Genomic DNA, 14,176 nt, shown 5'->3' with positions numbered 1-14,176 from the left:
TCTATGTTCATTAGAAAAACCAGTTTATAATTTTGTCTGTGTTTGTCATGATATTAGGGTCTCATAAAATCAGTTGGGAACCGTTCCTTCCTATTTTGTTTTCTCTTTTCTGGAAGGATTTGTGTAAAATTAGTACTATTCCCTTTTTTTTTTTTTTTAATTAGTGCTATTTCTTATTTGGTAGAATTCACTAGTGATGCCCTTCTGGGGCTAGAGTTTTCAACTAAGATTAATTTTCTCTTTAATGGGTAGAGGAGTTTTTAGATTATCTATTTCTTCTTTTTTCTTTTTTTTTTTAATCCCCAGGGAGCCCAGTGTGAGGCTCAGTCCCAGGACCCTGGGATCCATGACCTGAGCCAAAGGTAGACGCTTAATAACTGAGCCACCCAGAGGCCCTGATTATCTGTTTCTTCTTAAGCAAGTTTTGATAGTATGCCTTTTCGGGAATGTGTCTATTTTTTTTCTTTTAATTTTTACTTACTTGAGAGAGAGAAAGAGATTGCACACAACTTGAGGGCGAGGGAGAGGCAGAGGGAGAGGTAGAAGCAGATGCTGAGCAGGGAGTAAGGGAGCACAGGGCTCCATCCCAGGACCCTGAGATCATGACCTGAGATGAAGGCAGATGCTTAACTGACTAAGCCACCCAGGCACCCCAGAAATTTGTCTATTTCAACAAAGTTGTTGAACTTATGGCTATAGAGTTGTTAGTAATATTCCCTTATTATTCTTTTAATATCTGTTGGATTTGTCTAGCGCTGTCCCTTCTTTCATTCTTGATACTGGTAATTTGTTTCTTTTCTTTTCTTATCTTCATCAATCTAGCTTTGTGTTTATGAATTATATTAATTTTTTAATAGAGCCTGCTTTTGGTTTTACTGATCTTCTCTATTTTTCTGTTTTCAATTTTATTGATTTTTTTTTTTTTAAGTAAACTCTACTCTACTTGTGGGTCTCAAACTTATGACCCCAAGATCAAGAGTTGCATGCTCCTCTAACTAGCCAGCCAGGCATCCCTCAATTTTGTTGATTTTGGTTTGTATTGATATTGCTTCCTTCCTTTTGTTTGCTTTGTGTTTCATTTACAACTCCCCACCAACCCCACTTTCTTAAAGTAGAAGTTTAGATAGTTCTTCTTGCTTAATATAAATATTATATAAATTTTCCAGGAACATTTTTAGCTCCATTCTATAAATTTTGATGATGTGTTTTTATTGTTGTTCCATCAAAATATTTTTTTAAGTTTTTTCTTTCTTTTTAATTTTTTTAAAGATTCATTTATTTCAGAGAGAGAGAGTACATGTGTGCGTGTGCGCGCGCGCACACACACACACACACACACACACACACACACACACACAGGGCAGAGGGAGAGGGAGACAAGCAGATTCCCTACTGAGCCATGAGCTTAATGTGGGGCTCGATTCCAGGACCCTCAGATCATGACCTGAGCCGAAATCAAGAGTTGGAGGCTCAACGGACTGAACCACCCAGGTGCCCCCAGTCAAAATATTTCTAATTTCCCTTGTGATTTCCTCTTTGACCTGTAGGTTATTTGGAACTGTTTTATTTTCTAGATTTTAGGGCTTTCTCAGATATTTTTCTGTTTTATTGATTTTTTTTTATCAATTAATTTCATTGAGGTAAAATAACAAATTTCAGGTTTAAGATTTTTTTTTTAATTTGTTGAGATTGGTTTTATGGCTCAAAATATGGTCTGTCATGAAGAATGCTCCATGTGTACTTGAAGAGAATACTTTGTTCTTGGGTGGAATTTCTATAAATTTGATAGCCTTTTATCAGCCAGGTGTTCTGTATCTTTACTGACTTTTTTGTAGACTTGTTCCATCAGATACAGAGAGGGAAGTCCATAACTGTACTTTTTCTATTTCTCTTTTCAGCAATAGTTTTGCTTCATTTATTTTAACACCCTGTTGTTAGGTGCATAAACATTTAGAATTATTGTGTGTTTTTGATCCCTTTATTGTCATGTAATAGCCCTTTTTATACCTGGAAATTGAAGTATATTTTGATAATAATATAGTGACTCCAGCTTTCTGTTGATTAGTGTTTGTTTTTTACCCCTTGTCCTACTTTCTTTTTTTTTTTTTCCTTGTTCGATTTTTATCTGTATATTCATATTTAAAGTGGATTTCTGGTATCTTACGTTTTTTGTTCCAGGTTTTTCTTATTTCTAACACTTCCACTTGATGTTTTAAAAAACCTTTATGAAGATTTAATTCACACACTATATAGTTCATCCATTTGACATGTACAATTCAGTATCATGGAATTGTGTGACCGTCACAACAATCAATTTGACATTTTCATCATCTCTTCAAGAAACCCCATGCCCTGTAGTAGTCAATCTCCATTAACCTCTGAACAACTCCGCTCTTGCTCTCTGTCTTTATCCATTTGCCTATTTTGGAATTTCACATAAATAGAATCATGTAACGTAGTGTTTTGTGACTGGCTTCTTTCATTTAGTATAATTTTTTCAAGTATATTGTAACACTTATCAGTACTTATCTAAATATTACTAAATATTCCTAAATATTCCATTGTAGAACTGTACATTTATTTATCCATTCATTACTTGATGGACATTCAGATTGTTCTACTCTTTTGGCTATTAACAAATAATGCTGCTGTCAACGCTCTGGGACAAGTTTTTGTATGCATGGTTTTTTTTTTTTTTTTTTAAGGTTTTGTTTATTCATTTGACAGACAGAGATCACAAGTAGGCAGAGAGGCAGGCAGAGAGAGAGGAAGGGAAGCAGGATCCCTGCCAAGCAGAGAGCCTGATGCGGGGCTTGGTCCCAGGACCCTGGGATCATGACCTGAGCTGAAGGCAGGGGCTTTAACCCACTGAGCCACCCAGGCGCCCCTATGTATTTGTTTTCAGTTCTCATGTGTGTGTGTGTGTGTGTGTGTGTGTGTGTGTGTGTGTGTGTAGAGAGAGAGAGAGAATTGGGATTCCAGGGTTATACGTTAACTCTGTATCTAACCTTTTGAGGAATTGTCGCGTTGTTTTCAAAAGCAACCATACTTTTTTACTTAACACCAGCAATATGAAGGTTCCAACTTCTCCACATTGTTACTGACACTTGTTATTGTCCTTCTTTATGATAATTGTCATTCTAGTGTTGTGAGGTGGTATGTCATTGCAATTTTTTTTTTAAAGATTTTATTTATTTATTTAACAGAGAGAGGGAGAGAGAGATCACAAGTAGGCAGAGCAGCAGGAGAGAGGAAGGGAACAGGCTCCCTGCTGAGCAGAGAGCCCGATGTGGGGCTCAATCCCAGGACCCTGAGACCATGATCCAAGCCGAAAGCAGAAGGTTTAACCCACTGAGCCACCCAGGTGCCCCTGTCATTGCAATTTTGATTTGCATTTCCCTGATGTCTAGTGACATTGAGCATCTTTTCATGTGCTCACTGGCCATTTATTTATCTTTTTTTTTGGTAAACTGTCTATTTAAGTCCTTTACTTGTTTGTGTTTATATTATTGAGTTAGAAGAGTTCTTTATGTATTTTAGATACAAATCTATTACTGTATTTGCAAATATTTTCTGCCATTCAATGAGGTTTTATTTTTTTTTCTATACTAATAATGTCCTTTGATGTTTAAATTTTTTTTAAAGGTTTTATTTATATATTTGGCAGAGAAAGACGGTGAGAAAGGGAACCAAGCAGGGAGAGAGGGAGAGGGAGAAGCAAGGTTCCCGCAGAGCAAAGAGCCCGATGCAGGACTCCATCTCAGGACCCTGGGATCATAACCTGAGCCAAAGGCAAATGTTTAATGACTGAGCCACCCAGGCGCCCCAAAAAGTTCTAAATTTTTAAAAATTCAGGTATAATCAACATATAACATTATATTTAGTTATAGTTGTACAATATAATGATTTGATGTTCATATACATTGCAAAATGATCACCACAATACATCTCATTAACATCTGCCACCATATATAGTTAAAAAAATCGTTTTTTCTTGTGCTGAGAATTTTTAAGATTTGCTTTCTTGGCAACTTTCAAATATGCAATCCAGTTAATATGAACTATAATTGTTATGCTGTGCATTACTTTCCCATGACTTTATAACTGGAAGTTTGTACCTTTTGATTTTCTTCTTTTTTATGTCTGAATAATATTCCATTGTATATTTTAGCACATTTTCTTCATTCATTCATCAGTCAGTAGAATCATTGGTTATTTCCATTTCTTTTTCTTTTTTTAAAGTTATCTCTGTGCCCAATGTGGGACTCAAACGCATAACCCCAAGATTAAGAGTTGCATGCTCTACTGATAGCCAGCCAGATGCCCGTATGTTGTTTCCATTTCCTGGCTATTGCAAATAATGCTGCAGTTAACATGGGGGTGCAGTATCTATCCAAGCTAGTGTTTTTATTTTCTGAAGATAAATACCCAGAAGTGGAGTTAGTAGATCATATGGTCTTTCTAATTTGGGTTTTTTAAGGAGCCTCCATATTGTTTTATATAAAAGAGGATCACCTTTTCTCCACACCCTCATTAACACTTCTTCTTGTCTTTTTGATAACAGCCATTCTAACATGTATGGGGGAGATCTCATTGTAGTTTTGGTTTGCATTTCCCTGGTAATTAATGATGTGTATTTTTTTCATATATCTTTTGGCCATCTTCTTTGGAAAAGTGTCTATTGAGATTCTTATCCCATTTATAATCAGATTGTGTTTTTTGCTGTTGAGTTGTGTGAGTTCATTATGTTTTGGATGTTAACCCCTTCTCAGATACTATATATGATTTGTAAATATTTTTTATTTAGTAGGTTACCTTTTCATTTTGATGGTTTTTTTTGTTGTGCAGAAGCTTTTTAGTTTGATGTAGTGCCACCTACTCATTTTTAATTTTTCTGCTTTACTTTTAGTCTTAAATTCAAAAGATTATTGCTAAGACCTCTATTAAGGAGCTTATTGCCCATGTTTTCTTCTAGGGATTTTATAATTTCAGGTCTTACACTCAAGTATTTAGTCCATTTTTTTTTTTTAGAGATTTTATTTATTTGTTAGAGAGAGAGAGAGAGAGAGGAGCGAGAGTGAGCACAAGCAGACAGAGTGGCAGGCAGAGGCAGAGGGAGAAGCAGGCTCCCCGCTGAGCAAGGGGCCCGATGTGGGACTCGATCACAGGACGCTGGGATCATGACCTGAGCCGAAGGCAGCTGCTTAAGCAACTGAGCCACCCAGGTGTCCCTATTTAGTCCATTTTGAGTGAATTTTTGTGTATGGTGTAGGACAGGGATCCATGTGGCTGTCCAGTTTTCCCAGCCCTATTTATTGAAGAGACTGTTGTTTTCCTATTGTTTGTTCTTGGCAACTTTGTTGTAAATTAGTTGACCATATATGTGTGCTTTTGTTTCGGGGCTGTCAATTCTGTTCTATTGATCTGCGTGCTTGTTTTCGTGTCCATGCCATACTTTTTTGATTACCTTGGCTTTGTAATACAGTTTGAAATCAAGATGTGTGACATCTCCAGCTTTGTTCTTTCTCAGGATTGCTTTGACTCTTTCAGGGTCTTTTGTGGTTCCGTATAAAGTTTAGAATTGTTCTATTTTTGTGAGAAATGTCACTGGAATTTTGCTAACCATTACATTGAATCTGTATATTACTTTGGGTAATGTGAACATTTTAACAATATTATACAAATGTGTACAGAATATTCCATCCAGAAACAACAGAATACATTTTATTCTCAATTACACATGGAATACTCTTCAGCATAGTTCATGTTAGGGCACAAAACAAACTTTAAAAACTTAAGAAGACTGAAATCATATTAAGCATCTTTTTCAACCACAGTGCTGTAAAAGCAGAAATAAATTACGAGAACAAAAGTGAAGTAAACAACATGCTACTGAACAACCAGTGAGTGAAAGAAGAAATCAAAAGGGAAATTTGAAAAAACCTTAAGACAACTGAAAATGGAAATAGAACACACCATAACTTAAAAGATGCAGCAGAAGTAGGCGAAGTAAAGCCAAAACTTAGGAGAAGGGAGGAAATAACATAGACCAAAGCAGGGGAAAAGAGAAAGAAAGAAAGAAAGAGAGAGAGAAACTAAAAAGAAAGTAGAAAAGATCAGTGAAACTAGGGACTGGTTCTTTGGAAAGACAAAACAAAATTTACAAATCTTGTGTTAAATTCACCAGGTATAAAAGAGAGAAAGACTCAAATAAGATCAGAAGTAAAAGAGGAGAAGTTACAAATAATACAACAGAAATAAAAAGGATCGCAAGAGACTATATGAACAAATGTACATGAACAAATTGGAGAAACAGATAATTTCCTAGAAACATACAACCTACCAAGACTGAATTAAAGAAATAGAAAATCTGGGATTTTCTACCAGGGATGCCTGGGTGGCTCAGTTGGTTGAGCTGCTGCCTTCGGCTCGGGTTGTCGTTCCGGGGTCCTGGGATTGAGTCCCACATGGGGCCCCTTGCTCGGTGGAGAGCCTGCTTCTCCCTCTGCCTGCTATGACTGCCACTCCCCCTGCTTGTGCTGTCTCTCTCTCTCTCGGGCAAATAAATAAATAAAATCTTAAAAAAAAATCTGAACAGATTAAGTACTAGTAAAATTGAATTAATAATTAAAAACCTCTCCTAAAACAAAACTCCAGGACCAGACAGTTTAATGGTGAATTCAGTATTTTAAGAATTAATACCGATTCATCTCAAATCATTCCAAATCTTCCAAACTCATTTTATGAGGCCAAAATCACCCTGATACCAAAACCAGACAAGGATGGCAGAAGAAAAGAAAATTGCTGGCCTATATCCCTGATGTATGTAGTTGCAAGAATCCTCAATAAAATATTAGCAAGCCAAATTCAACTCTCAATAGATGCAGAAAAAGCATTAGACAGAAAATGTCAACATCTGTTTATGATGAAAACTCTCAACAAACAGGGTATAGAGGAAATATACCTCAACATAATAAAGGCCTTCTATGACAAACCCACAGCTAACATTATACTTATAATGAAAAGCCAGAAGCTTTTCCTCTAAGATCAGGAACAAGACAAGGATGCCTGTTCTTGCTACTTTGATTCAAAAAGTACTGAAAGTCGTAGCCTGAGTAATTAGGCAAGAAAAAGAAATGAAAGTCATCCAAATAGGAAAGGAAGAAGTAAAATTGTCACAATTTGCAGATGACATTTTTTTTTTTTAAAGATTTTATTTATTTGACAGATAGAGATCACAAGTAGGCAGAGAGGCAGGCAGAGAGAGAGAGAGGAGAAAGCAGGCTCCCTGCTAAGCGGAGAGCCCGATGCGGGACTCGATCCCAGGACCCTGGGATCATGACCTGAGCTGAAGGCAGAGGCTTTAACCCACTGAGCCACCCAGGTGCCCTGCAGATGACATTTTTAAAAGCTTTAAGAAAGTAGATAAATCTGGGGTGCCTACATGGCTTAGTCAGTAGAGCAGCCCTATGTTTATTTTATTTCATCAAATAAATCTTATTTTATTTATAAGGTAAATATAATCTTATAAATATATATAAATATATAAAATATTTTTATATATTTATTTATATATATTTTACTTATAAAAAATAAATATGTATTTTTTATTTATGCTTGATTCCCCCCCCTTTTAGTGTTAAATGTTTACAAAAGTCAGTGAAGGATTCTTACCACATAATGTGTAGACCATGTGCCTGTGAACTTGAAGTTTGTGCAAAATGTGGAAAGAAAGAAGACATTGTTATTCCGTGAGTATTTTTTTTTTAATGTTTGCGATTTACTCTTTAAGTAATTGATCTCTGAATTTTTTTTGAGAAAACATCCAGTAGCTCTGAGAGTCTTAAGGTACAGTGTATCACACTGATTTAGACTTTTTTTTCTACCTAACAGGAAAAAATCTTAAGTATTTATTATATTTTTCTATCATTATAATAAAAAAACTATATTTTTAGGAAATTAAAATATTTATCTATAAAGTTCATATTCATCACTCATCACACAAGAATTTATTCATTATGCAACTAATTTTCTTGAATGGGCATCACTTATTAATTTCTTTGAGCCTACTTTATTGACAACAGTATTATAATTGGTTGGAGTCAGGACTTCAAGACTGGAGTTAGTCTTCAAGGATTATTTTCTTTATACTTATTAGACTCCTATCAATCAGGAAATATAAAGTTCTTTTCAATCAACAGTTAGAAAACGAAAGCCTGAGAAATAGAAGTTTTGTTTTGTTTTTTTTTAGGTTTAATAAAGAACCAGAAAAGACAGAAAATCCTGAAAGTAATCTACGTTCCAACCATAGAAGTTCCAGAAGAAATGAAGAAGAAAGCGATGATGACTTAGATTTTGATATTGATTTAGATGACACAAAAGACAATCAAGTGGATTAATATATTAAAAGCCAGTTTAAAAACATGAAATTCTGAGTGACTTTTGACTTTAGGAGTTTTACACAAAAATACTGTGAAATCCTAATGAGAAGAATAACAAAAACCTATAAAAAACAGGCACAATTCACACATGGACAATATAAATTATGCATGATACCTGGATAATTATAAAACCTTCATCCAGAGCTTTCTTTTTTTAAAATTTTTTATTTTTTTTATTAACCTATAATGTATTATTAGCCCCAGGGGTACATGTCTGTGAATCGCTAGGTTTACACTTCACAGCACTCACCATAGCACATACCCTCCCCAATGTCCATAACCCCACCACCCTCTCCTACCTCCCCGCCCCAACCCTTAGTTTGTTTTGTGAGATTAAGAGTCTCTTATGGTTTGCCTCCCTCCTGATCCCATCTTGTTTCTTTTATTCCTTTCCTATCCCTCAAACCCCCCATGTTGCCTCTCAACTTCCTTGTATCAGGGAGATCATATGATAATTGTCTTTCTCTGATTGACTTGCTAAGCATAATACCCTCTAATTCCATCCACGTCATCGCAAATGGCAAGATTTCATACAGAACTTTCTTATAATAAATTTTTAAGTAGACTACCTAATATCAAACTAAAGAAGATTCAGAATTGTTGGTTGTGTAAGAACTATCTTGTGGAAAAATCAGTGCTAGCCTCAAAAATTGGTCCATATTGGGGCACCTGGGTGGCTCAGTGGATTAAGCCGCTGCCTTTGGCTCAGGCCATGATCTCAGGGTCCTGGGATCGAGCCCCGCATTGAGCTCTCTGCTCCGCAGGGAGCCTGCTTCCTCCTCTCTCTCTGCCTGCCTCTCTGCCTACTTGTGATCTCTCTGTCTGTCAAATAAATAAATAAAATCTTTAAAAAAAAAATTGGTCCATATTAAGTCTTTTTTTATAGATTGATATCAGGTAAATGGCCCACATAACAAGGCCCCCTTATAAGCTTATTATAAAAAGCTTGTTATTTATTTTTTATAATAATGTTTAACAAGTGTTGTAGCAGTTTTTCTTTGAAAGTATTTTTACATACCTGATCACATTTTTTACCTGTCTTCTTGTGCAAGATACACATACAGAAAATAATGTATAAAATACGTATGTATTGGGGTGCCTCAGTGGCTCAGTGGGTTAAACCTCTGCCTTCGGCTCAGGTCATATCTAAGGGTCCTGGGATTGAGCCCTGCATTGAGCCCCGCATCGGGCTTTCTGCTTAGCCAGGAGCCTGCTTCTCCCTCTCACTCTCTGCCTGCCTCTCTGCCTACCTGTGATCTTTGTCTGTCAAATAAATAAAATCTTAAAAAAAATACATATATATAGTTAATAAGTAATTATGAAGAAAAGTCATACATCTGTTATCCAGATGAAGAAACTACTTTTAAACAATATAAACTAGTTCGTCTGATTTTTAGTCCTTTTTTCTTTTTATTTTGAAATTTCTCAAGCCTAAACAAAACAGCAAAATAGAAACCTTCTATATCCTTCATCTAGATTCACAGTTGATTTGTTATGTTTTCATTATAGCTCAATAGATTGATATAGATACATATTGTATTTGCTGAACCATTTGAACATAAGTGGCAGACATTGGTTTTGAACTTTATATGAACAGACTTTTGCATGTTGTATCTCTTCTCTATTTCATTATTCATGAGATTGATGCACGTTGTTGTAAGAGTTCTGATTTTGTCATTTTACATTACTGTATTTTATTCCATTGTCTTTATATACCATGATTCATTTATCCTCTCTAATGTTGAGGGAGATTTGAGTTATTTTTAAAATATTCCTAGTACACGGGACGCCTGGGTGGCTCAGTTGGTTGGACGACTGCCTTCAGCTCAGGTCATGATCCCGGAGTCCCGGGATCAAGTCCCACATCGGGCTCCCAGCTCCACGGGGAGTCTGCTTCTGCCTCTGACCTTCTCCTCACTCATGTTCTCTCTCACTGTCTCTCTCTCAAATAAATAAATAAAATCTTAAAAAAAAAAAAGTCTTATAAAATTTTCCTAGTACAAAGAATACTGCTGTGAGCATTGTTACATGTGTTTCTTAGTACATATGTGTTGTTTCTTGGTGCACATTTCTATTAGATATATATCTAGTAGTGGGACAGGCCATCCAACTATATGCATATGCATCTTCAGGATTACTGTCTAATGCCAAGTTGTCTTTCCAGAAGAATTATTTCCTTTCCCCATAGCAGTATATTAAGAGTTCCAGTGCTCTGTATCCTAACACTTCATCTTTGAATTTCTGTCAGTTTGATAAGTGTGTATGTCTTTGTCTTATTAATTTTGTAATTTATTTGTATATGTATGTATATATATACATATACATGTATATATACCACGTCTTTTTATCGATTCATCTATGGATGGACACTTAGATTGGTTCCATATCTTAGGTATTGTAAGTAATGCTGCAATAAACATAGGGCTGATGGGCACCTGGGTGGCTCAGTGGGTTAAGCCTCTGCCTTCAGCTCAGGTCATGAGCTCAGAGTCCTGGGATTGAGCCCCACATTGGGCTCTCTGCTTGGCAGGGAGCCTGCTTTCCCCATTTTCACTGCCTGCTGCTTTGCCTACTCGTGATCCCTCTCTCTGTCAAATAAAGAAAATATTTTTTAAAAAATAAACATAGGGCTGCAAAACAAACAAACAAAAACATAGGGCTGCATATATCTTTTCAAATTAGTGTTTTTATTTTCTTTGGGTAAATACTCAGTGCTGGAATTACTGTATCTTATAGTATTTCTATTTTCTAATTTTTTGAAGAACCTCCATACTGTTTCCCATAGTGGTTGCACCAGCTGACATTCCCATGAGCAGTGCACGGGGGCCCCCTTTTCTCCACATCCCCACTAGTGCTTGCTATTTCTTGTCTTTTTGAGAGTAGGCACCCTGACAAAGTGTGAAATAATTTCTCGTTGTGGTTTTGATGTGCATTTCCCTTAGGATCAGTGATTTCCAGCATCTTTTCATGTGTCTCTTGGCCATCTGTATGTCGTCTTTGGAAAAATGTCTGTTCAAACTCTCTACCCATTTTTAATCAGATTTTTTTGTTTAAAAATATAAAATCGTAAGGGCGCCTGGGTGGCTCGTTCAAATTAAGCGTCTGCCGTTAGCTCAGGTCATGATCCCGGGGTCCTGGGATCGAGCCCTGCTTGGGGCTCCCTGCTTATCGGGAAGCCTGCTTCTCCCTCTCCCTCTGCCTGCAGCTTTCCCTGCTTGTGTGCTTTCTCTCTCTCTCTGAAATAAACAAATAAAAATCGTAAAAAAAAAAAAAAATAGGGGCACCTGGGTGGCTCAGTGGGTTAAAATCCTCTGCCTTCGGCTCAGGTCATGATCCCAGGGTCCTGGGATTGAGCCCTGAATCTGGCTCTCTGCTCAGCGGGGAGCTTGCTTCCTCCTCTCTCTCTCTCTGCCTGCCTCTCTGCCTACTTGTAATCTCTGCCTGTCAAATAAATAAATAAAATCTTTAAAAAAATAGAAATATAAAATCTTGTCAAAACAGTAAGAAAAAATGGACACATAAATGGAGAAAGATAAAATAAATGGAGAGAGATACTGGGTTCATGCTGGGAAAGTCTCAGTATTCTAAGCTTAGGACCTTACAGAAAGTTTCTCATCAATTTGGCTTACCCTTTTACATATGAACTTATTTTTTGGATAAGGTAACTTGTGGTTAAGGAGCCAACTAAATCATTAGTTCTAGCATAAGTTCTTTCCATCTGAATGAATCATAACTCCTAAGATTACCTTCTCAGGAGGGAAGTTTAACAAAGAGCATCACCTAGTGACATAGCCCAATATCTGCATTTCTGTCTTTAGTGCTAAGAAAGGTTTTTTGTTTTTGTTTAATCAGACATAAATTTAATTGTTACATTTGGTTCATTTAGTTTTTCGGAATTATTTTGTCTAACCCTCCCAAGATAATAATAGAAAATAAATAAATAAATAAATAATTTTGTCTAACCCCCCGATGATAATAATAATAATATTATATGTGTGTGTGTGTATATATATATATATATATATATATTTTTTTTTTTTTAGGTTACCCTAACCTAATTTATACGTATATATAAATTCCATATATATATTTAGGGAATGCAGAATGTATATATATATATGGAATTCTGTTACTTGAAGATCCATGCTGTCTGGTACCAGAGTCTGGTTTTGTTTTGTTTTTTTTTTTTATTTGACGGAGAGAGAGAGAGAGATCACAAATAGGCAGAGAGGCAGGCAGAGAGAGAGGGGAAGCAGACTCCCTGCTGAGCAGAGATCCCAATGTGGGGCTCTACCCCAGGATCCTGGGATCATGACCTGAGCTGAAGGCAGAGGCTTTAAACCACTGAGCCACGCAGGCGCCCCCCCCACAATCTGTTTTTTAACTACTGTACTATAGTACCACTCTTGTCACACATCAAAAGGAGTTCCAAAGGTAAATAGAGAAAACTCTGTTAGATGGAGGACATGGTATGAACTTACTTGGTGACTACAAAGGCTTGGAATAATAATGATAACAATTCAATAATAGCATTCATTCAATTCAACAAATAATCATTGAGGACTTAACATGTGGGAGGGCACTGTTCAAGATATGCAGGGTACAACAATGAACCAAACAAAGATCTTTATCCTTTCAGAAATAACTTTTTAGTGGGTAGAGATAGACAACAAGCACTGAACGTAAGAAGTAAATTATATTAGAATGTGAAAGTGCTATAGGGAAAAATATGGAATGGTTGGCTGTTTGGGAGTCTAAGGGCTTAGATGGCATAGGGATGAGGGTATACAAGTGGGTGGCAAGTAAGCTATGATTTTTTTCTTTTCTTTTTTTTAAAAAAAGATTTATGTATTAGAAAGAGAGAGACAGCATAAGCAGGGGGAGTGACAGGCAAAAGGAGAGGGAGAAGCAGGCTCCCCTTGGAGCAGGGAGCCCGACGTGGCTCTCGATCCCAGGACCCCAGGATCATGACCCAAGCCAAAGGCAGATGCTTAACCGACTGAGTCACCCAGTGCCCCTGGGCTATGACCTTTTATTTATTTTTGATTTTTTAAATTATTTTTTAAAGATTTTATTTATTTCTTTGACAGAGATCACAAGTAGGCAGAGTCAGGCATAGAGAAAAGAGGAAGCAGGCTCCCTGCTGCTCAGAGAGCCTGATGTGGGGCTGAATCCCAGGACCCTGAGACATGACCTGAGCCTGGGTGGCTTAGTGGGTTAAGCCTCGCCTTTGGCTCAGATCATGATCTCAGGGTCCTGGGAGCGAGGCCCGAGGCAGGCTGTCTGCTCAGCAGGGGGCCCACTGCCCCCTCTCTCTCTGCCTGCCTCTCTGCCTACTTGTGATCTTCTCACTCTCTCTGTCAAATAAATAAATAAAATACAAAAAAAATTTTTTTTGTAATTTATTTATTTATTTATTTTTAGAGGGGCATGGGCAGCGGGAGAGGGAGAGATAGACTCTTAAGCAGACTCCATGCCCAGTACAGAGTGCCATGCAGGGCTTGATGTCATAACCTTGAGATCATGACCTGAGCTGAAATCAGGAGTTGGATGCCACCCAGGTGCCCTTATTTTACTTTCTTTTTTTAAAAATTTATTTATTTATTTATTTGACAGAGAGAGAGAGAGAGACATAGCAAGAGAGGAAACGCAAGCAGGGGAAGTGGGAGAGGGAGAAACATGCTTCCCGCTGAGCAGGGAGCCCGATGTGGGGCTCGATCCCAGAACCCTGGGAG

General features: G+C 37.0%; 1 protein-coding gene across 2 annotated transcripts in view; it reads left to right on the top strand.

Annotated features, from left to right (window-relative positions):
• Positions 1-14,176, top strand: part of C11H9orf85 (chromosome 11 C9orf85 homolog) — an 81,101-nt gene that overhangs the window by 59,743 nt on the left and 7,182 nt on the right. Inside the window, exons 3-4 of one of the 2 annotated variants that reach the window (XM_046023739.1) lie at positions 7,638-7,751; positions 8,252-8,676. The exons of the other annotated variant lie outside the window; for it this stretch is intronic. Of the exons in view, the coding sequence (XP_045879695.1) occupies positions 7,638-7,751; positions 8,252-8,399 (262 nt within the window). The 3' untranslated portion in view covers positions 8,400-8,676. Of the gene's footprint in view, positions 1-7,637; positions 7,752-8,251; positions 8,677-14,176 lie in introns of those variants that run through there. 2 annotated transcript variants of the gene reach the window in all.

Source organism: Meles meles, chromosome 11 (genome assembly GCF_922984935.1).
Source record: "Meles meles chromosome 11, mMelMel3.1 paternal haplotype, whole genome shotgun sequence".
NCBI classification, from domain to species: domain Eukaryota; kingdom Metazoa; phylum Chordata; class Mammalia; order Carnivora; family Mustelidae; genus Meles; species Meles meles.
Note: the sequence above shows the minus strand (reverse complement) of the source record. Positions and strands in the feature narration are given on the sequence as shown.